A 24457-nucleotide genomic window follows, 5' to 3' on the forward strand; every position below is an offset into this window, starting at 1 on the left:
CCAGCAGGTCCCTGAACCCATCCTGTGGTTATTTTCCCAATTCCAAATGCAAACGTGGAATAGTCTGACCCAGCAGCTGGCAGAATCCCCATACTGGTTTCCTGACCTGTGGAATGAGGGCTATTACAGTGGAAAAGACCAACTGGAGGCCACTACAACTGCCTCTACCTGGGAAAATAGTAAACGGAAAGGAATACTGCATTCCTGGCGGGACTGCCGAGATGAGTGCCACCATTAAAGGATCTGAAGGAGGCAGGGGTGGTGACTCCCACCACACCCTCATTCATTCAAATTACCTATTTGCCTGTGCAGAGACTAGATGGATCTTAGAAAGTGACAGTGGATTATCATAAACTCAACCAGGCGGTAACTCCAATTGCAGCTGCTTTACCAGAAAGGGTTTCACTGCTTAAGCAAATGAACACATCTCCTACAGGCAGCTACTGATCTGGCAAGTGTTCTTGTCTGACACCTATTAGTAAAGACCATTGGGAGCAGTGTGCTTTCACTTGGCAGGGTCAATAATACACCCTCACAGCCTGCCTCAGGGACACAGCTACCCTCCCATCTACATCATAATTAAGTTCACAAGGATCCTGATTATCTTTCTCTTCCACCAGGTATCACATGAATCCATGCTGACGACATGCTGCTGACTGAACCTAGTGAGCAGGAATGCAGTAGACCTACTAGTCAGGCATTTGTGTGTCCGGGGGTGGGAAGGAAATTCAACTAAAATTCAGGGGCCTTCTACCTCAGTGAGATTTCTAGCGGTCCAGTTGTGTGGGGGGCATGTCAAGATGGCACTTCTAAGGTGAAGGATAAATTGTTAATTCAGGCCCCTCCTATAACCAAAAAAGAGGCACAATGCCTAGCAGACTCTTTGGATTTTGGAGACAACATAGTCCTCATCTGGGGGTATTAACCCTTTTACCAAGTAACCAAAAAAGCTGCTGGCTCTGAGCGGGGCCCAGAGAAGGAGGAGGCTCTACAGCAGGCTCTCCGCCACTCGGGCCATAAGACCCAGCAGATCCAGTGGTGCTGAGGTGTCAGCGGCAGACAGGGATGCTGCATGGAGCCCGTGGCAGGCCCCACAGGTAAATCACAGCACAGGCTCTTAGAATTTGGGAGCAGGGCTCTACCACCTTCCACAGATGCCTGCTCTCCTTTCGAGAAACAGCTCTTGGCCTACCGCTGGGCCTTAGCACAGAGAGAACACTTAACCAGAGGCCTTCAAGTCACCATGTGACCTGAGCTGCCCATCATGAACTGGGTGTTATCTGACCCACCAAGCCACAAAGCTGTGCATGCACAGCAGCGCTCCATCATCAACTGTTAGTGGTATATATGTGATTGGGTCTGAGCAGACCCTGAAGGCACAGATTACATGAAGAAGTGGACCAAATGCCCATGGTCCCCACTCCTGCTACCTTGCCCTCTCTCCCAGAGAAAGAAGTGTTGAAGTCTGCATGACGGCTTCAGAGAGTTCTCTGTGATCAGTTGTCAGAAGAGGGGACTTGGACCCGGTTCTCAGATGGTTCTGCATGATTCGCAGGCACCACCTGAAATGGGACAGGTGCAGCATGACAGCCCCTTTCTGGGACACCCGTGAAGGAGAGTGGTGAAGGGAAATCTTCCCAGTGGGCAGAACTTCAGGCAATGCACCTGGTTGTGCACTGTGCCTGGAATGAGAGATGGCCAGATGTGTGATTATCTACCAATTCATGAGCTGTGGCCAAAGGTCTGGCTGGGTGGCCAAGGACTTGGAAGGAGCATGACTGAAAAGTTGGTGACAAGGAAGTCTTAGGAAGAGGTATGTGGGGAGACCTTTCTGAGTGGGAAAAAAAAATGTGCAGACATTTTTCCATGAGAATGCCCACCAAAAGATGACCTCAGCCAAGCAGGATTTTTAAAAATCTGGTGGAGAGGATAGCCCATTGTGGGAATGCCAGACAGCCTGTTTTCCCAGCCACTCCTGTCACTGTCCAGTGGGCTCATGAACAAAGTGGCCATGGTGGCAGTGATGGAGGCTGTACATGGACTCAGCAACATGGAATTCCACCCACCAAGGCTGCCTGACTACCACCGAGCGTCCAGTAGGCCAGGAGCAGAGACCAATATCGAGCCCCAATATGGCAACACTTCGCAGGATGATTGACCAGCTACCTGGTAGCAGGCAGATGACAAGGACTGCTCCCATCACAGAAGAAATAGCATTTTGTCTTTACTGAAACAGACAATCTGGGTACAACTGCCTTCCCTACATGCAATGCAGCAGAAGGTAGTTACGAATACCAGTTACAACCACATGATCAATCTTATGATGAATACGTTTGTGGGTGCATATCTATCTAGCATAGCAAGTATCTTCATTTTCTTTTCTAGATTATTCCTTTACCACGCAACCTAAGGTATACTGACTTTATAGTATAATATTTTAAGTATTATTAATTTTACATCATAGTACTTAAGTCATAGGTTATCAAGGAGAGGAATAAACACTTAAGGACTCTACTTCCTCTTTGGCCGAAGGGGTTAGTGCCTTTTCAGTTGTACTCGGGATATGTGTATCATTCAGGCAGAATTATGACTTTGTTATTGTCTTCATTTGGAGAAGTATGGTTTATGGAGACAGGTATGAGTGCCAAGTTGACAAAGGATGGACTTGTGATGGTTAATTTTATGTGTCAATGTGACTGGGCCACAGGATGCCCAGATATCTGGTTACACATTATTTCTGGGTGTGTTGGTGAAAGTGTTTCCATAACAGTTTGGCATCTGGACCGAATAATATAGATGGTCCACCCCAGGGTGGGTGGGGATCATCCCATCTGCTGAGGGCTGGAAAAGAACAAGGCAGAGGAACTTTAAATGCTGTCTCTGCCTGCTGCTTGAACTGAAACATCAGTCTTCTGCCCATGGACTGGGACTTACACCACTGGCTCTCCTGGTTCTCTGCCTTTGGACCCAAACTGAAATTCACACCACTGCTTTCCTGGTCCTCCGTTTGCAGACAGCAGATTTTGGGACTTTAGTCTACATGGTTTGTGAGCCAATTCCTTATTTTACATATATTCCTATTGATTTCTCTAGAGAAATCACTCTTTTAATGGTGTTTCTTGTCATTTTTTATGAAGTCCATCTCAGAGGCTTTTGTAACATACTTAAAAAATTTTGGCCAGGCGCGGTGGCTCACGCCTGTAATCCTAGCACTTTGGGAGGCCGAGGCGGGTGGATCACGAGGTCAGAAGATCGAGACCATCCTGGCTAACATGGTGAAACCCCGTCTCTACTAAAAATACAAAAAATTGGCTGGGCGTGGTGGCGGGCACCTGTAGTCCCAGCTACTTGGGAGGCTGAGGCAGGAGAATGGTGTGAACCTGGGAGGCGGAACTTGCAGTAAGCCAAGATCACACCACTGCACTTCAGCTTGGGTGACAGAGCGAGACTCCATCTAAAAAAAAAAAAAAAATTTACCCTATATAAAATAGTTATGAGACTCTATTTTCTTTAAGTTTTAGCATTTTGCTAAATGTCATTTAGCATTTTGTCAGATCTACAACCCATTTAGGAATTGGCATTTTCATATGGTGTAAGGGAAGGGTCACTTATCCTTGTTCCCAGCCCCCAATATTCAGTGATCCCAGTGTGATTTGTTGAAACGACCACCTTCCCCTTTGCCTGCCACCCCATGCTCTGCTGTGCTACCTTTTAAAACATATTGTGCCCACATATGTGTCTGCTTCTGGACACTATTCTTTCTGTAGTCTACTTATCTACTGGGTGCTAGTAAAATATTCTTTTAACTAAACTTGCTTTTAATAGTTTTGATATTTACTACAGCAACTTCTCTACTTGGTTCTTCATTCAGAATATCTTGGCTATTCTTGGTTTTGTTATTGCATTTCGTTATACACTTTAGAATTTATCTAAAAAATTTATTTCCTAACTCTCTGTTGCTAGTATGTAGAAATTCAATGAACCTTTGTATATTAAACTTGTATCCAGCAACCTTACTGTATTCATTTATTCCTTCTAACAATTTATGCAGACTTTTTTTTTTTTGCATTAGCTATATAAAAAATCCTACCGTTTTAGTTCTTTTCCCATGATTACCCCTCCATCTCCCTTTTTCCCCCTGTATTTCATTGACTATTTCACCTTTCCAACATAAGGATAAATGTAAGCAGTGAATTGTGATTGACTTTTGCCTTGTTCTTAATAGCAAAAAGAAAATCTTCAACATTTCTTCAACCAGTCCAATGTTTGCTGTAGGGGTTTTTGTAGTTATTCTTCAGAATAAGAAATTTCTCTTCTACTCCAAATTTGCTAAGTTTATTTTTACTATCACAACTGAAAGTTGAATTTTATTACACATTTGTCCTGTACTGGTTGATCATGATTTTGTTTTATTAATATTATGGTTTTCTAATTGACTTTAACTTCTTTTTAATTTTTAAATTTATTTTTCAAAATATTCTCACTATTTTGCCCAGGCTGGTCTCGTACTCCAGGGGTCAAGTGATCCTCCCACCATTGCCTCCAGAGTAGCTGATACTACAGGCATGTAGCACTGTGCTCAGCTACTGACTTTTAAAAAATGTTGTATCAAACTTATATCCCTAAAGTATATAGTTTGCTAATATCATGTTTAGGGTCTTTGGATTTATGTTCATGCATGAGGTTGGGTTTTCCATGCTTTAGAAGTTATTGGGTTCATGGTTCAATATGTCTACTAAGGCTAACCTTAACTGCATTGTTCAAATATTTAATATACTTAGGTATTATTTTTGCCTGTCTATTCTAGCCCTAAGAGAAATTTATTAAAAATTTCCACTGTGATTGTGGATTTCTCTACTTTTCCTTAGTTCTGTCCATTTTTGCTTAATATACTTTAAGGCTACGCTCCATACTGATATAATCACCCTTATCTTGCTCTCTATTCCTTTCTGAAACTACACCTTCCCTGAGACTTTTTCTTTTTTCCTGTCTGAAGAATACCCTTTAGTGTTTCTATTAGTGAAAGTCTGCTGGCAATGATTCACTAGAGTTTATCTAAAATATCTTTATTCCCTTTTCATTTTTCATTTTTTTTCTTTTTGCGAGGGGGCAGGGCAGGGATATAGAATTCTAGGTTGGCAATTATTTACTTTCAACCCTTCAAAGATAGCATTCTATTTCCTTTTGGCTTACATATTTCTGTTGATAAGTCAGCTGTTAGTCTAATATTTACTCCTCTGAAGGTAATCTGTGTTATTTCTTGTGTAAGTTAACTATTGCTGTATAACAAACTATCCCAAAACTCAAGGGCTGACAATAAGAACATCTGTCAGTTCCCACGAAGCAGGAACACAGATGCAGCTTAGCTGGTTTCTCCAGCTCTGGGTCTTGCATAAGGATGTGGTCATCTCAAGGGCTGGCTGGGCAGGGTCTGGCCTCCTGGACCACTCAAGTGGCTGTTCCTCATAAGATGGTGGCTGGAGGCCTCCCTCAATTCCTTGCCACTGAGCATCTCACAACATGGCAGCTGACTTCATTAAAGTGAGCAAGTGAGAGGGCAAGAGTGCCAGTAAGATGGAAGTTCCAGTTTTTAAAAGTATAATCATGCAAGACATCCATTACTCTCACCATATTCTATTAGAGGCAATTTAGTAGGTCCAGCCCATGCTCCACAGGGGAGGATTGCAGAAGTCATGAGGTAAAATCATAGAAGTCATCTCAGAAGTTGCTGTCTCCATTTTCCAAGCTGCTTTACAGATTATTTGTCACTGATTTTTAGGTTTTACAATGTGTTGTTTTCTTTATCCTTCTTGGGGTTCACTGGGATTCTTGAATCTGTGGCTTGATGTCTGTCTCAGTTTTGGAAGATTCTTAGCTAGCATCTCTCCACAATTGCTTCTGCCCCATTGTGACGTGTGAAACAAATCTTTGTGGTGCATGCCTTATCCTCTATTACAAAGGACATTAGGTATATCTGCTGTTTCAAACAAACTGGCAAACAAGGTTCCCACCATTTATTAGTTTCCCAGGGCTGCCGTACAAAGTACCACACACCGAGCAGCTTAAACAGCAGAAATGTATTCTCTCTTCTGAGGCCTCGCTCCCCGGTTTACAGATTATTGTCTTTTCCCTGTGTCTTCTCATGGTCTTCCCTCTGTATCTGTGTCCAAACTTCCTCTTTTTATAAAAGAACAGCAGTTATACTGCATTAGGGTCCACACTAATGACTTTATTTTAACTTAGTTCTTTAAAAACCTTGGCTCCAAATATGGTCACATTCCGAGGTTAGGACTTCATTATATAAATTTTTGGGGGACACAATTCAGCCCATAACACCCACCAAAATGTCCTTTTGCTTGTAAACATGTCTCCCTTCAAATGCAGTACAGAATGTCTCTAGAGGAGGTGAAAATCATGTTACTACTCAAAAACCTGCCAAAATCGTAAATGTGTGCCCTGTTGGGATAAGCGTATGTTGTTTGTGAGAGGTTGTGTGTGTTGAGATAAAACATACTTTACCCAAAGGCATAAATCCCTGCTATACTCATAAGCTGTAAATAACTCCCTTAACCCATGATGTAACGGAGGAGGTTAGTGTGGGCGTAACCAGTCAGACCAATGCAATTGTGAGCTTATAGGGTAAGAAGCGCACTAAGTGCTCAGATACCCGGTCACAGCCCAGCCTGTCAGAGCACGTGGAGGATCGAGCGAGCGCTGACCACCTGAGTCTCTTTAGAGTGCACTGAGCTGGCTGAGAGAGCACTGCATGCCAACCACATACTGACTCCAGCCCCTTATGCAGACTGGGATGAGAAGTTTCTAAGTGGTGGTCACCAGACACGCTGGCGGGGGCAAGAAACCTGCAAGTGAGACTGAGGCAAAAAGAGAGAAAAAGACTGACCAGCCTCGGGAGGTGGTGCCCCTCTCTTCTGCTTGCTCCCAATTACTGCTTGGCTTATTGAAGGAACTAAATGAATCACCTGTCTGGGCTGTGATGCTCATGTGAATTTTCTCTCAATACTGTTTTCTTGGTAACATTCAAACCCCAAGGTTTGGTGATGACTTTCGGGTATTATGACTAAAAACTAAAGTACCCGTTTTTTCCTCTCTTCTTAGACCCTAAATAGGGATATCAGAACCTTTCACTGTATCCTATATGTCTTTCACTCTATCATCTATATTTTTCATCATTTGATCTCTTAGCGATCCCTTCCGGATGTTTTCGACTGGCCTATTTTCCTTCCATTTGCTATTTATCTTTTTTGTGGCTAAACTCATCCACTGATTTCTTAATTTTGGTTATATTTTTCCAGTTCAATAATTTTCATTTGGTCCCCCTGTTACAGTGTGTCCCTTCTTTTGCTGACATTTCCAATATTGTCCTTGGTCTCTTTAAACATATTGAATAAAGTCATTAGAAATTCCTGCCTAAAGACTCCACTATCAGGAGCCCCTCTATGTTTGTTTCTATTTGTTATCGTTTCTTTTGACTTTCATATCGTGTTGTCTTGTCACCTATTTTTCAGACAACATGTATGAAAAATTATGCAGATAATGTAAGACCAAGGGTTGGTGCCGTTTTCCTGAGCTTTCTGTTGCTAGATGCCTGGGTGAGCAGTACTCCAGGATGTAGTATATGATATCACACGTCATAGCACGCAAGGGGAACTTTAGTTCAGTTTCTGGGGTGGAAATGTTTGGAAACCGAGTGTGGTCTCTGGGAGGAACTACTTCTGGTTCACTGTGACACTTCTGACTCAGCCCACTGGGTTCCCGCCTGTAGCAATGGAGGTTCACCAGTACAGCATCCCATCGTCTTGGCTCCCAGGATTCTCACAAGCATTCCTTGGCCTCTCAGCTGCTCTGCCTCCTCCTCTGAAATGAAAAATACTCTCAGAGGAAACAGCAACCCAAATACCCTTATCTTCCTGGGCCTCTTTTCACTCCCAGACCCTGGCCCTGTAATTTCTCACTGTGTCTTGCTAGCTCCCAGGTGCCTTTAAGCAGCAGCTGAAACTATTCTGACCTGTGTTTCAGTTGCCTTCAGAGAGGTTTGGTCAGAACTACCTAGTCAATCACCACTAGATTTGGAAGTGCCTTTTCTTTTCTAATATGATTACTTCTCTGAGACAAATCTTCTTTAACCCTTTATCTTCCTTCCTTGACCTCCCACAGTATGCAACCTAAAACAAAGATAAGGCTTTATGCCCTAAGATGTTCACTGCAGCATTTCTAACGATGAGAAGCCGAAAGTAAAGTGTCTAACAAGAATGGAATGGTAGCCGGGTGCAGTGGCTCACACCTGTAGACCCAGCTACTCAGGAAGTTGAAGTGGGAGGATCAGTTGAGCCCAGGAGTTCAAGGCTGCAGGGAACCAAGGCTGTAGCATTAAATCTCAGCCCGTGTGATAGAGCAAGACCCCCTCCCCACCCAATACATAAATACATAAAAAAGAGAAGGGGATGCTCAAGTCCACTATGGTACATTTTTGTGATAAAGCCATTAGAATTTTTTGAGGGGTCTCTAACATATTGAGGAGCCTCATGCTTTTATGTCGAGAGCAAGTTTAGACTGTGGGTCACACGCTGACAGCAGACCTCCTTCACTAGTCTTTCTACAGCCTCACCCTCATCTCATTGATTTCCATGGCTTCATATCATCTATACATAAAACCAATGATTCCAAGTATCTATTTCCAGTGCTGATCTGTCTTCTGAGCCCTAGTTTATAGGTTCAACTACTTTTAAAATCATCACCACTTGGATGTCTCAAAAGCATCTCAAACTTCATTTGCCCAAAATGGAATTCTGGATTCTCTTTGCTACAAATAAAACATACACAAGAACTAATCTTCACACTGAACTTTTCCACCCCAGTGAATGGACAATCAACCACCCAGCTGTTCAACAGATCTTAGGAGCTACTCTTGTTGACTTCACGCACCCCACCCTCAACTAGTCCTACAGATCCTCCCTCAGACACATAGTTCCAACTCAAGTCTTTCTCTCCATTTCCACTGCCACCATGCTTGTCTGGATCACTGTCATCAACAGCCCCAGACGCAATTTCTCTACTTTCATTCTTTCTCCTCTCCATTTTCCACACAGCAGCAAGAGTAGTCATTTAAAATTGCAAGCGTAATCTTCACACTTCTCTGCTAAAATTGGCTCAATACCCTCCCGATGTACTTCCAGCAAAATCTGAATTCCTCCCATGGCCTTGAAGACCCTGCATGATCTGATTCCTGCTGACCCCTCTGATCTGGTCTCATGATGTTCTCCCTGGGCCACCAGGCGCTGGGCCCAATGGCCACCCTCCTGGTCCCTGACCAGGTGAAGCTTTTCCAATCTTGAGGCCTCTGCACTTGCTGCTCCCTCTTCCCGGACACTTCTCTGATTCTTTGCACAGCTGGCACGTTTTCAACCTTCTGGCTTTTGCTCAAAAAGAACACCCCAGTTACCATCAACTTGCCTATTTTCTTCATGGCACTTACTACAATATGCAATGCTCTTGTTTTATGTATTTGTTCACTTATTAATAACTTTCTGTCACCCTCACCAGAAGATAATCTTTATGAGAGCAGAGGCCATATTTGTCTTGTTCACTGTCATATCCTCAGTGCATGGTATAGTCCTTGAGGGGGAAACTTAGGCTCAGAGTGGTTAAGCAACTTGCTCAAGGCCACACAGCTGGCAAGTGAAGTTGAGATTTGAACTTGGGTTTTTCTAATTGCAAGCCTATGTTCTTCCCATAACACTCTCCTTGCTTTACATCTGATACAGTTTGGATTTGTGTCCCTGCCCAATTTTCACATCCAACTGTAATCCCCAATGCTGAAGGGGGTCCTGATGGAAGGTGACTGGATCACGTAGGTGGATTTCACCCTTGCTGTTCTCATGATAATGAGTTCTCACAAGATCTGGCTGTTTAAAAGTGTGTAGCACCCCATCACCACCCTCACTCTCTTCCTCCTGCTCCAGCCACGTAAGACGTCCTGCTTCCCCTTCTGCCATGATCTTAAGTTTCCTGAGGCCTCCCCAGCCATACTTCCTGTATAGCCTGCAGAGCCATGAGTCAATTAAATCTATTTTCTTTATAAATTACCCAGTCTCAGGTAGTTCTGTATAGCAATGCGAGAACGCACTAATACAACATCCAAAGCCACAGTCCAGGCATTTCTGCTATATTAGTTTTCCACGATTCTGGGAAAAGAAACTATCTATTTTTTCTCACTCATTCTCTTCCAATTAACTATACCAATTAATCACTAAGCATTAACTGCTGTGTGACCTTAAGCATAACTTTTCTGTGACTCAACCTCCTCATTCATATAATGGGATTAATGCCAGGATTAAGCACTTTACACACAGTCACTTGCTTGTTCTCTCATGTGCTCTGATAAGGCAGGTGGTATTATGAGCTGCATTTTCAGTGGGGCTGGAAATGAGAAAATGGAGACACCCAGAGCTTATGGAACCTGCCCATGGTTAAGCAGGAGAAAGAGCAGGGACTGGAACCCAGAATTCTAGCTTCAGAGCTGATATTCTTGGCCAATACACTTTACGAAGTGGTAGAAAAATTAAATCCGTATGATAAAAATTACCTAAGCCCTTGCTTTGGTGATATGAAATAAGCATAGAAATCTGTGAGTAAATGAATAACGTATATGATGTTGTTTAAACAAAAAGAAACATTTAATATGTTTCTAATTTAAGCAAGAATAAATAATTATGGAAAACTATGAAAATTAATTTCCACTGACAGGAATGTCTCTGGTTGAGATGAGGAGAGTCTGAGGGATGAGTTAATACCGTAACTACTATGTTTACGGCAAAAGCTTAAAAATTCATGTATATTGTGGATAGTAAATCAAATTCATATTGTGAAATACCATATAATATGTGACCTCACAATATAAATAAATACATAAAGTGTGTAGGGAAGAGGAAAACAGATATTGTGTCATACAAACACAAGAAAATAATCTGAATTTTGAAACAAGGTTTTCAATTGATTTTATGTGAACAAGCCAATACGGCTGAAATGATCAGAACCTCGGACAGCACCAAGAGGGCGGTTTCGTTGTTGTTGCCCCCCTGCTGCCCTACAGGCTAGGTTTTACATTAGATCTTAAATGTTAAGGTTCTTCCTCAGCTTTTCTGCATTTAAAAATTCTGCCTCAATTCTACTGCTTCACATGTGAAGCACTTATGTGTAGAACTTACTGACGATGAAAGATTTTTTCAATGACAGAAATTAAAGGACAGTAAAAAAATCATTTTAAGGCCAGGTGCAGTGGCTCATGCCTGTAATCCCAGCATTTTGGGAGGCCGAGGAGGGCGGATCATAAGGTTAGGAGTTTGAGACCAGCCTGGAAACATGGTTAAACACTGACTTTACTAAAAATACAAAAATCAGCCAGGCATGATGGTGCATGCCTATAATCCCAGCTACTCAGGAGGCCGAGGCAGAAGAACCGCTTGAACCTGGGAAGCAGAGGTTGCAGTGAACCAAGATTGTGCCACTGCACTCCAGCTTGGGCAACAGAGCAAGATTTTGCCTTGAAAAAAAAAAATCATTTAAATAACATTTAAATGTCATGTATTATCAGGGCAGCACATGAATGACTTCAAAAGAGAATGGATATAAAATGCACAATAAAAATATTAATTTTTGATGTAAAGACGTACTAATTGGTAGCCCAAATCATTTTTTCTATATTTCAATATTTCTATATTTCAATCATTTTTTCTATATCCCACTTTGCAAAGGACATGTTTTAGCAGTTTCCAAAGCCTGTGCTTAGATTGTGAAGTTACTGAACAACAACAAAAAAATGCATCTCAATGTTAGCTCCTAAAAACAAAAACAAAAACAGAACCACAAAACCAGGACGTTGCGTTAGTGCCTTCTCGCATTGCTATACAGAACTCCCTGAGACTGGATAATTTATAAAGAAAAGAAGTTTAATTGGCTCATGGCTCTGCAGGCTATACAGGAAGCATGGCTGGGGAGGCCTCAGGAAACTTAGGATCATGACAGAAGAGGAAGCAGGCATGTCTTACAAGGCTGGGGCAGGAGGACAATGAACAAATATTAATAAATCCTAACTGTTTAGTAAGTTGGCCCTTGAAATCTATGGGGTATTGGTTCCAGGACCTGCTCACTTGGATGCCAAAATCTATAGATGCTCAAGTCTCTGATATGAACCTTCATAGTATTTGCATATAATCTACCCGCATTCTCCCACATACTTTAAATCATCTCCAGATTACTTGTAACATCTAATAAAATGTAAATCTATGGACATAGTTGTCACCCTGTATTTTAAAATCTGTATTGTTTTTTGTTGTTGTAGTACTATTTTATTTTTCCTGAGTATTTTCAATCCCTAGTTGGTTCAATCTGTGGATACAGAACCTGTGGATACAGACAGCTGACTGTTTTAAGATTGCAAAAATAAGTATTTTTGAAATCTTCACATCCATTGTTAAAGTATTAAAAATAATCACTCTGCAAATATTCGGACTCAGTATCAAGCTGAGGAGGCTTCCCCTCTATCTTTTAAAGTGAAGCCAGCTAAAAGCTTTGTCAGCTTGCTCTTGAAAGCAATAATATGGTCACAAAACTTGCTGTGACCATTCTGTCTCTTTACAAATTCTGTAAGGCTGGCCTGCTTTTTTCTTCCTTCTAAATGACTGATTGAGGTGGTGATTAATCCTCTATAGCATGTAAAACAAGGTTCTCAGGAGCTCCGAGTCCACGATAGAGGACAGGGAAGCTGTTGTGCTCAAGAATTAATCCATCCAAGGGAATCAAAGGCAGCCACAATGCAGTCATCAGCATGTTTTCACTATGCAAGCCCCACACTTCCTACTTAGAAAACACATAACCATTACCCCATTCTGTATTCTCACAAGGCTCCCTTTTATTTATTTGTGTTTGTTATTATATAGCTCATACCGACAAGTTTGTGTGATTCCACTGGTGTGCACACATCCATTGAGACAGGAAAAAAAGAAGTGTCTATTGCAAACTTGTTAAAAGGGAAAAGGGACTCCCACTGTTTTTTCCCTTTGGCCAGCCTTCTATTTAGAGGACAGAGCTTTAACTCTTTATGTCCCAGAAGAGAATGACTCCTTTGTGTAATTTTGCTTTCGCAAGCGCTTCTTTACTGATGGAAAGTCATAAATGAGAGAAAAACGTTATTCATAGATTGCTGCAATCCTAGAAGCTGATGTGTCTTCAGAGTTACACGGAGTACATTAGATAGCACATGGGAAAACTTTTATTTCATTCTCAACATGCTTAAGCTATTTTTACAAATCAGTTAAAGTATGCCTACACAAAGCTTAGAAGCATTTTATTTGGGAGCAATCAGTATTTTTGTAAAAACTTTTGGACAGGTCTTTATTGTTTTTATTTTGGAAGGTTCAACACGAACTGTGCAAAATCTCTGGATATATTGTTTGGTGATGCGGCTGTTGAAGAAGATAATATGTTTTAAGCATTCACAACGTGACCTCCCCCTAGAGCTTTTGTTAATAATATGAATGATCTGGATTCAGTGAGTTCAGTGGTCATTTAATCCACTCCTACCTCTCATATAGCAGATAGACAGACAGAAGAACAGACAGACAGATAACTAGATGTCAAATAAACTCCTGCTCCCTAAAAGTAATTTTGTAATTCCAGTGAAGACGTGGCTAAAACTGAGTGGCACCTTCATGAGACTGGTGCTTTTTAAATCAAAGAAGACAGAAATGTACCTTTAATGCTATGGCGCTGCACCAGCGCAGAACATCAGCTATTCCTCCCCCATGACAGAGGCATGAAGCCGGGGAGGACACAGGCATTCACCTTGACACAGAATGGGGCCTGGGATGTCGACTTCTGGGACGAACTGGAACAAGAAGAGTTAAGTGCCCACATGTTCTCTCACCAACCTCGCTCCCTGCCACATTCCAAGGGATAGGGCTCAGTGACAAGACAGCCCAGTACCTAAAATGAAGAGGGAGGGTTCTTGAATTAATTAACTGGAAATGAGTCTTGTCAATGTTTTGGAACGACAGAGGGGTGAAAAGAGATTGGTAGAATTAATCACAGTGAGAAACTACTTCAACTGCCTGCCAGAGTTCAGAAAACCCAATGAGAAGAGGAATATAAAGAATGATGCTGAGTTGCCATCTGAAGGGACAAACATAGTCCAAGCCAATGTCCAAGTTTTGTTAAATACGGGTTGTGCCCTCCAACAGACTGGTTTATTATCTGCTGTCACAGTAAGTACAATATATTCTTTAAATGCATGTTCTATCCAGGGGGACAAAGGCAAACCACAAAGTTACATTAATGCAAAGAAACAAGAGAACGCTCAGTTACTTCCACTTCTAGCTTATACACATTAAACTCCACTACCTAAAAAATTCGTAAGTTCCCGAATTTGTACTTATAAATCTTCAAACACTTGCGATTTCATATACTGCAGAAGATGAAAAATCCATGAAACATATTCCAAAAATTCAGGTATTTGGATGCAGTTCATTCACTAAGAAGAAAAAAGAAAGAAATGCAGATATAACAAATCTATTCACAAGATTCATCAGACAAAGGGGGAAAAACCCAGAACTTTGGTCAGTGATCACAAATAACTTAGAGAAACCTGAAACAATTCATGCAATAGTATTCAAGGAGTTTTGTTTTTTAAACTACAGTGAACATTAACTATCTTTTAAAGAAAATCTAATTCCTATGAGTAACTTACTTTTACACCATGTATACATTTTGATATGCCTTTTTATATGTCTCACCCAGAATGAGTTTGAAATTTTATCTGTTTTAAGAAAATGGCAGCATAAAGCCATAACCAAAAAACTGTTTGCAGCTATCTTTAGGGCTTTCCTCGGTAAACCACTAGAGAGGGCACAATTCTCCTATCCATATTCTTACAAAGAGCCTCGTGCTTGAAGCAACGGAGGAGTGGAAACAGCTTTCTACAAACCAAAGGGAAGGACAGTTCCCTTGAGGGTACTTACTGGCTTAGGGGTATCTCTAGTAGATTTCAGGATCAGCTTTTCGCCCTTCTTTTCAACTTCAAAACCCACTTTTTTAAGTAGGGATGCATCTGCCAGCCCCTGTTCCTCCATCTTTGCAATCAAATCTTGGTTTTGGCTGTTGTCTTCAGTAAGGTTTCGGATGGCGTATATCACCCACTGGGTCAGAACTGGAGCCAGAGTGAAGGAATGTGACAACATACTTTCCTGTTTGATAACTTCACATAAGAATTATCAGAAAAGGAGTAGAGGAGCACAGAAACACGGAACATCCAGGACCAATTAACAGGTTTTCTTGAGGATGCATTCTCTGAATATGCATCTAAACTGCAAACACATTAAAAAGAGGCAATGCATGCATACGCACATATACATCCAACATGTGTGTGTGATGTCCAGCCACTGGCACCCAGAGATATTTACTCAGTATTTGTTGAATGAATGAACAAGGAAGCAAAGTCTTAGAATAGCTCAAACTGAAGTTTATGAATCCAAGAACACACACACAGGCAAACGTGTGTGCGTGCACACACGCACATTCCTTTGTTGAATAATTATGTTACTGACTCACTAGGGAAAGAATAAGAGGAGCACTAAAGAATCAGTCACAAAGATGTGAGGTTAGAATCAGGAAAATCATCTTGTTTAATGGGAGCCCAGTTAGAAATAAGAATTGTTTCCTAGGAGTCACCATGGAATTTCCCGCATTCACTATTCTAAAGATGAAGCTGGAAGGCCTTTGAAGGATTTGCTGTGTTTAGTTTGAATACTCAGGCTCCTGAAAGCATCAGGGCTCACTGTGCCCAAGTGCTCACCTGGCACGTTCCGCTTGGCAGGAGACCAGAGACAACCTACGAAGACTGGGATAGCATCGCCACATTACTGAGTAGGGCATTTGATTTAATCACCAAGAGCCGTGTAAACTTCATGCAAGCATTAAATTGCTATTATATGTAGTTCTATAAAGGACTGTACAAAAACTACTGCAGGGACCAGTCTTCAGTGGTTGGATTCAGGGACATACATAAGAGACTGCCAAGAGAGGCTGTGTCCCTACTGGGCCTGGCACCCTGATCCAGGGGAACAACAAAGAACCTAGGGTGGAATAAACACTTTTCCAAAGAAAGAGGCCTCCCCGCACATGAGCAGATAAAGGCATGAAGTCAAACAAGTCCTGTCCCCTGATGATTACCAGATGCTTCCCACTCGGGCATTGCCAATGCCAGAACCAGGGCGTCAGTGTCCCCACAAGGTATCAAACCCTAGAGCTAAAGAGCCAAGTCTTCTGATCTTGTCCTGAACGCCCCTGTGCAACGCTGTGGACCAGTTCTGAGACATTTCTAGCTCCCCCAACATGGCATGGGAACATGGAGAAAACTTTGAACATTCATAAAGCAGGTGCTCTTTCCTGTAGTATCTGGGAAAGAAAATGAGTCCAACAGTCTCTCTCCCTAGTTCAACAGCCTCAAAAGAAAACAGTAAAAATGACTGTCCAATGAAGTCAGACAACTGAAATATACTAAACACGGGCAGCTGTATGCTCAGGAAGAGTTTTTGGGGCTTTAAAAAGGTTGCTCCATCTTAGTCCCTCCAATACCCACCCGGTGAGCTGGCCCAGGGTCCTCTCTCCTTCCCCACTCACAGCACTTAAGCTCCTGGCCTGGATCTCCCAGCTCCTCCACGGCAGGGGCTGTGGTCGTGTGTTCCTGGGGCCTTGGGCCTCGACATGGAGCCTGGCACAAAGCAAAGGACCAACCAGCATGTGCTGAGTGAATGACCTGCTGGTCTTTGGAGGTTTAGCATCAAAACCACTAGTGGGTATAAATGACTGACCTTTTCCAAATGGCAGAGAAAAGGACTGTCAGTGCCCAGTTGATGCTGCTTCTATAATCAGTCATCTGTCTATGGTGGGGAAAACGTTCTCATTTTGTCATTTATCTGTCATTCTCTTGTGACAAAGTCCAGGTCCTTTATATGGCTGCATTTCTTTTCTGGAGACAGAACCTATTCAAATATTCAAATGCATAAATCTTAAATTTGAATATCCACCTCTTTTCCATGATCACTGAACCCCCACTTTGTGCCAGTATAAAGATAATGAACCTCGGTATCAAGCACTTACAACATATTCGTGAATTTCTCAACAATGAATTATTTGAATTTCACACCCAGGATGTCACTGGCAATATACAAATTCATTTTCTCACTTTTTGTAGGAAAAGGAGGAGTCAGAGATTATTAGGAGAACTGACTCAAGGAGCAAGAAATATATGTATAAGACTGGGGAATTTTTGTTCATGAGTATAACTCCCTAATGGTAAATGAAAGAAGCATAACAATTCTTTCTGAAACATCCTGGTTATTCACTTAAATATAATTAAAGTAGGAAAGTTGAAATTCCCAATAATGCATTCAGAGCTCCTGAGATCAGAGGGGTGGTTGGCTCAGAAACTGAAGAGTCTGGTGCCAGCACCGTCACTGCCAGCAGCAAACACAGGATGTCTCTGGAGGAAAGGGACTATCAAAGTGCTCCACTCCAGGGCACGTGAGACCCCGCCAGACGGCCCCTACCAACCTCTCCTGCCAGACACCCTCATCTCTCAGGTTCTGGCAATGTCACAATGCTGGCCTCGCCTCTGTCTCTGCACACACAAATCCCTGACCTGGGATGTGCTTTCCTCACTGCTGCTTCTTTTCTCATGGGGCACACTTAGGCTTCGAGACTCAGCAAAGTATCACAGTCTCCCGGAAGCCTTCCCTGTCTAAGCTACCCCGTGACACCTGCTTAAATTAGGTGTACCTGCTGTCTGTTGCCAATGCAGTCTCTCTCTTTTTTTTTAACAGTTCTCATCACACTGCACTGTACTCATCTGTTTATGAGTTTGTGAGCTCCTCGAGCGCAGGAGTCCCATCTAATTGACTTCAATATCCTAGCACCGACTCTAGTTCTCAGCACAAGGTGCATGTTCAATACGTATTTATTGAAATTGTATCTTGAAAGCCTAGGCTCAAGTGATCCTCTTGCCTCAGCCTCCTGAATAGCTGGGACTACAGCCACCGTGTCTGGCCTTATTGAAATTATGTAAGCTATGACTCTTTGTTTATATTTCTGTATGCCCTAATGCACTGTGAACTCCTCGCAACAAGCCCAAGTGGTACTCACCTCTCTGTGCTCTGTCCCTAGCGTGGTGCTGGGAAATGTCTGCTAAATGAACAAATGCAAGCATGCTATCTCTCATTCACCATGTGGGTGGGGCCACGGTGGCAGTGCAGCGACCCACAGGCTGTGTTTTTGCCTCCTGTTCTTGGTGTGGTTTCCCAACCCAGGGCTTTTTAGGGTTTGAGAGATTAGATGAAAGTAAACCGATATAAACGCAACCCAGGCAAGGAGGCTGGACTGCGTAAATAAAAGGTCCACAACAACAAAACACGAGAATTCCCAAGTAGATGAGATCAAAGAGTGGATTTTAATCTGTTCATCTTGGGATTGGAGGGCAACATTTCTATCACATTTTGTGAAAATACTGTTATCATGGTATTTTAATAGCAACCCACCCTTAAAGTGTTTGGCAGCTAATTTCTGTAGAATACAAACTTACACAATGCCCACTTTATATATAAGACAAGTGGAGCACAGAAAGAATGAGACTGAAGAAAAGCCCTCTTGGAGATGAAGGGTTGCCAGGTGTCTCCCTCAAACAGGGGCACCGCTTGCAGCTGGGGTGATAGGTCCTGCTCAGCCCTCTGCAGCCCCAGGCTTCAGGCATACTACCTCAGGAACAAAATGATAGTCCAGTATTTCACAAGGAGCAGATTCTTGGCATAGCCACTGACCTGACAACCTAACGGAAGAAGCACTGAAGCCCAAAGCAGAAAACACACTTTTGTCTTCTTCCAAAATTAGTATCAAAGTACAAAAAGATGTAAGTCAAGGAAGTATGAAAGGCTGAGAAGAAATAGGGCCACAAGACCACTCTGGAATCAACCCCCTTTCAGGGCCTTGAAAATCAGAAATAACAACCATGCCAATAATAGTAAACCTCAACACTTTTCATTTAAATATACATTTAATACTCTTACGTATTTTAAGTGAAATTCATCTTTCCTTCCGGTTTAAGGAGGACTTCATGAAGGCAGAACCCCTATGCATTCTTCTTAGGCAGACGTGAAGTTTGCTCCACTGCCCCCTCTAAATGAGCACCAACATTTTGGGGTTTGTGTTGTCTATCTGTAAATCAAATACTACACAAACCTCCTCTAATCTGTTCCTATTTCCAGTGAGAACATTTTAGCACTGCTGTCTTGGGTTCTAGACTTAATCATAATCACAAAATCAATTTTTCATAGTTGTTTCTTTCACAAAATTTGAGTTGAAAATAAAAACATTGTAAATTACAGCCCTAGAGAGCATGTCTGGTCCACAGCCCTGGGTCATGAATATGCATGCCACTCCTTGTTAGAGTGCAGCCTGTGCAGACCTAGACAGTCTGAAGTGTCACGAGAGAGATTAAAGCAAGTCTCAGTTAATATTCACATTGCCCTCTTGTTCCCTCTCTAAAGGGACAGAGAGAAAGAAAGAGTAGGGGAGAAAATTAAACATCTTCTAAAGTCTCTAATCCTACCAACATCTGAAGTGCTTTATTGTATGCTTAGCTTTAGAAAGAGAGCTTCTAACGTTTCCATAGCTACTACAAATAGAAGGCATGAGCCTGTTTGTTGCAAAACTGCCTTGAAAGAACCCTGCAATCAGCACTAGAGCGGGACTTGATGGTGCTGGCCAGCTCTTCAGCAGGGGACTCTGGGGTCTTGACCCAGGCCACCAAGACCACAGCGTCAGTAAAGCACCTTGTACTGCTGAATGGCCTAGGCAGCACTGCACTGGGCCTCAGCTGGTTCAACACACGGCGCAACACTAAACTGGGTGGTCTTGTACCAGCAAGTGGATAAGATATTAGCAGGGGGGAAGAACATAGGCTGGGAAACAGCATGATACAGAAAAACAATCCATGGTAAGGGTTTTAATGACCAGAAGATTGATGTGCCAAGCTCACTTTTAAAGTACAGTCGGGTAAGCTGAAATGTTAAAACTGGAATTGTCTGATGAGACAGATTCCATCAAGCTAAACTATTCTTTCAGCTATCAAAATCAGTGCTACTTAAAGTCCTGTACATCATTAAATGTAGACTCTAGGGTGACAGGAACTCTGTTCTGGTCACTGCTCTGTCGGTGTTTAGAAGACTGCTAAGAACAGGGGTCAGCAAATCATGGCCTGTGCTTTTTATGACAGCAAACTAAAAACAGTTTTAATATATTTAGATGATTGGAAAAAAATCTGAATAATACTGATTTCTGACACATGAAAATTATTTGAAATTCAAATGTCAGTATCCATAAATAAAGTTCTACAGCACACAGCCACGCCCATCACTTGCCTGTGTCAGTGGCTGCTGTCACACTGCAAGGGCAGGGTGGAGGAGCTGCCAAGAGATAGCACGGCCTGCAGAGCCAAAATATTTACTATGTGGCCCTTCACAGAAAAGGTATGCCAACTTCCGGCCTAGAACATGGGAAGCACCAATGAATATTTGTTGAATTAATAAATAAACAGGCCAGGAGCAGTGGCTCACGCCTGTAATCCCAACACTTTGGGAGGCTGAGGTGGGTGGATCACGAGGTCAGGAGTTTGAGACCAGCATGGCCAACATGGTGAAACCCCATTTCTACTAAAAATACAAAAAAATCAGCTGGGCATGGTGGTGAGCTGCCTGCAGTCCCAGCTACTTGGGAGGCTGAGGCAGGAGAATCGCTTAAACCCGGGAGGCAGAGGTTGCAGTGAGCCGAGACTGTGTCACTACACTCCAGCCTCGGTGACAGAGCAAGACTCTGTCTCAAAAATAAGTAAATAAATAAACCAACCTTAAAAAGTACTGGCATTGAAAAAATATGCATGATGTAAATTAAAATGATTTAAATGTGTTAAAAGACTTTTCATGATGTTCTGATATATATGGACTTTATTTATAATATCTGTATTAACAGATACATATATTATATGTAATATGTGTATTTAGTTTTTGCATCCAGGATATATATTTTAAAACTCTTTTTAGATAACAAACCCATGAAGGCAAGGGATTTGTGTATTGCAGGGCTTTCCAAAGTACACTGTGGAGCAGGGAGGGGCACACAATTAGAACCTCTCCCAGAGCTGGCCTGCACAGAGCACGGTCAGCACCGGCAAGCCTACTCCACCCAGGCTTTTACAAACCTGTGTAATTATCTGCCCTGATAGAAAAAGGTTTTCCTAGATGAAGATGCTTCACAAATCCCTTGTCACATCTAAACAAATATCTTCTCGGACCATGGTAAAAATGTAGAGTTTTTTAGAGTGCAAAGTAGTAGTAGTTCAGTTTAAAAACTGTTCTCAAAATGTGTTATATTGCTACAAACCAAAATACTTTAAAATATGCCAATTTCTGTCAGCCAAAGAAGAAAACACGCCAAGAGTGTGGCCCTGAAAAGGCAACCCCCTCACCCCATCTCACCCCAGTGCATTCCCAGGGGAGTGTCCTCAATGACCTTGTCCCTGTTCTCTGAGAACTTTCTTACTGAGAGGAAAACAGACACTTCCCAAAGTGCTGCCCAGGGAGCCCTGGGCTTCCTGGAGTTTCATGGGACTCGTGCTACCCGTTGGGAACACCTCCTTAAAAAGAAGAGCTCCCGCTCGCAGGGTGCTGGAGAGTAAGACAGGGGGCTGGAGAGAGGGAGGGGGCCAGACAACATGGAGGTCCTGGGGCAGAGATACATCTGAAGACCCCCTTACTTTTACAAGGGGCCACAAATTTTTCAGAATAAACTCAAATATCAAGAGATATTTTCATTGCTTTCTAAAGTTCATTTTACTTCCACCTTCATCTGTCATGATTATGTTTTGTTCTCAACTCTCATTTCTGTCACTGGTCCCACTGCATACTCTTCTCATTCAGAAAATTAAAGTAGAAGTCTAATTTATGGTGCAGATTCTACACAGGGTCTCCCTGTGTGATGTTGAAAACTATGTGTGCAATACCCACCACAAACCACCCATTTTGGCTCCCTCTTCCTTCTCTAAATTGTTGGTCTATCTGGTATCTAATTTCCTTCTGAGTTTTTAGATTTTAATACGAGAGAACATCTGTGCTTCAAATGTCTCCATGCAGTGCTGTGCGTCCTGTTCTATGTTTTGTAGCCTGTTATGCCTTAATTGCATTTAAAAATAAAAGTTAAAATCACGACTATGTATACCCTCCAATTTGCCAATTAATGGCTAATTGCTAATACTGAAAGTGTTAAAAAAAATACTAAAAGAAGGCAGAGAAATAATTGTCAGATTTGTATTACAGGTTACAATCTGAAGAATATAGAATAAGATTTGCATTTAATACACACTATAAGAAGGAGCAGTTTCAGTCTTTCCCGAGGGAAAAAACCATCTCAGCAACACCCCTGCACTGAAAGCTGAGGCTGCTTCTCGGCTTCTAGGCCGTAAGGGAAGTGGTACATAGGCCCCATAAAACACTGCTGAGTTTTGACAGAACTACATTTCATACCTCTGTCCACTAGAGATTTTACCTCTGTGCATAACCCAAATCAGTACTTTATTAAAGATGCTGAAACGAAGGCCAATTCACTGTCCTTGCTTGGCACAATGTACATTCCATAAATTGTAAAGGGAGAGGGGAGATGTTCCTGACTTCACAGGCCTCCTCTCTGAAGCCTGAAACCTCTCTCTCTATAAGGCTCACACTTCCTCCACTGCATCTCGTGGGCCTAAACGAAGGGCTGTGGCACCAGTGCGCTGTCCAGGCCTTGCTGGGCGTGTGCTCTCCATCCCTCACCAGTCCCAGATGTGAAAGCTCAAGCGCCCACGCCAGGCAAAAGCAGGACCCATGAGCCCACGCCAGGCAAAAGCAGGACCCATGAGCCCACGCCAGGCAAAGCAGGACCCATGAGCCCGTCCATCTGGCAATGAAGTCATGGGAAGATGACCTGTGCCCTGCACAATCATCGCACACACTACCCACTCCAAAAGCTTCTGTGGCCAACGGAGGGCCATGCTCACAGGTACCTCACATTCACGGGGTTTTGGCGGTGAAGGATCCTGTGGCAATGAAACTAATTTTGTACATGACATGCTCTGGAAGCATTTTACTGACCACTTCAAAGCACAGCGTGGTACGAAGCAGTCACAGTCTGGCAGCCCCATCACACACAGGTTTCAGGGTCAGAAACAACCAATACCACTTCTAACTTAAACCACACGAAAGGGTTTTGGGGCCATGAAATAGTTCCAGTTGGATTTGGGGCAGCACTCCAATGTCACATCTGAGACTCGGAAGGAGCCACTGTATGCAGCATGGTTAACAGAGTGCCTGGCACACCCATGCACACTGCAGATATTCAGGCCACAGTGCACGAGCTCTGACTCCAGAGAATGTGTGCTCACCGTGTGCTCAGACTCCTATCTTACTAGTCCTTGCAGCTCCTGGCTACAGTACGAGTGTTTAAAATATTTGCCCGTTGGTGCCTGGCTTTGATCTACTTATGAAGGGGTAGCTCCCAGAGTTCTGTCAGATCTGGGCTGTAAGGGAGGTGTGATTTAATAAATGCATATGGATACACAGCCACGATACAATGTCAGCCTTCACGCTGCAGGAGACAGTTGTAAGGGAGCAGCATTCTGGGGACAATAAACTTCTAAAGTAAACAACAGGGCTCAGTGTTTCCACACACAACCCGGGACGCTGCCAGCAGCACACTGCCCTGATGGTGGCAGGGGAAGTCCTAACGATCGGGGGATTTATGCATGTGAGTCAATGGAAGCCCAGTAGAAACAGGGGAAGTGTCAGGCCTCACCTGCCAGGTAAAGAGTATGTTTACCAAGTACCTGGTGATCTCTGGGATCAGTGGTCAGATAATAAGCTGGCCCCACTGAATTTCTGTTCCTGGAGCACACTGCCACTCTCAAGGCAAGCGAAGCTTTGTACATTTAAGTGTCTCTCACATAAGCCAAGACTGAAAATGAGATTGTCAGTTTACCTTCACAAAATAGTAACACGAGTAAAACTAATAAAGGTAACAGCAGCAGTTGTCACATTCCAGGACACAGGATGTGCCAGGGGCTGTTCTAAGTGTGAAAGCATTCAATCCTCACAAACTCTCTATGTGGTAGATGTTTGGTACTGTCCTCATTCTACTGATGAGAAAACTAAGACATACAGAGGCAAACATGGCCAAGGTCCCACAACTGAATGTGTTCGAGGTGGATTTGGAAATAGGCAGTGAGGCTCCAGCATCCGCTCCCCTGATCGCGATGCCATATCGCTGCTAAGTATGCTCTCATGACCAGTCCATCCAGAGAGACCTC

The 24457-nt window shown here is 42.8% G+C and overlaps 1 protein-coding gene across 1 annotated transcript in view; it reads right to left on the reverse strand.

The window, feature by feature from the left end:
• Positions 1-13270: 13270 nt before the first annotated feature.
• ATXN10 (ataxin 10) overlaps positions 13271-24457 on the reverse strand; it is a 176355-nt gene continuing 165168 nt past the window's right edge. The window contains exons 11-12 of the mRNA XM_007976081.3: positions 15033-15220; positions 13271-14545 (exon numbers count right to left, since the gene is read on the reverse strand). Of these exons, the coding sequence (XP_007974272.1) occupies positions 14543-14545; positions 15033-15220 (191 nt within the window). The 3' untranslated portion in view covers positions 13271-14542. The remainder of the gene's footprint in view (positions 14546-15032; positions 15221-24457) is intronic.

Source organism: Chlorocebus sabaeus, chromosome 19 (genome assembly GCF_047675955.1).
Source record: "Chlorocebus sabaeus isolate Y175 chromosome 19, mChlSab1.0.hap1, whole genome shotgun sequence".
Lineage (NCBI taxonomy): Eukaryota > Metazoa > Chordata > Mammalia > Primates > Cercopithecidae > Chlorocebus > Chlorocebus sabaeus.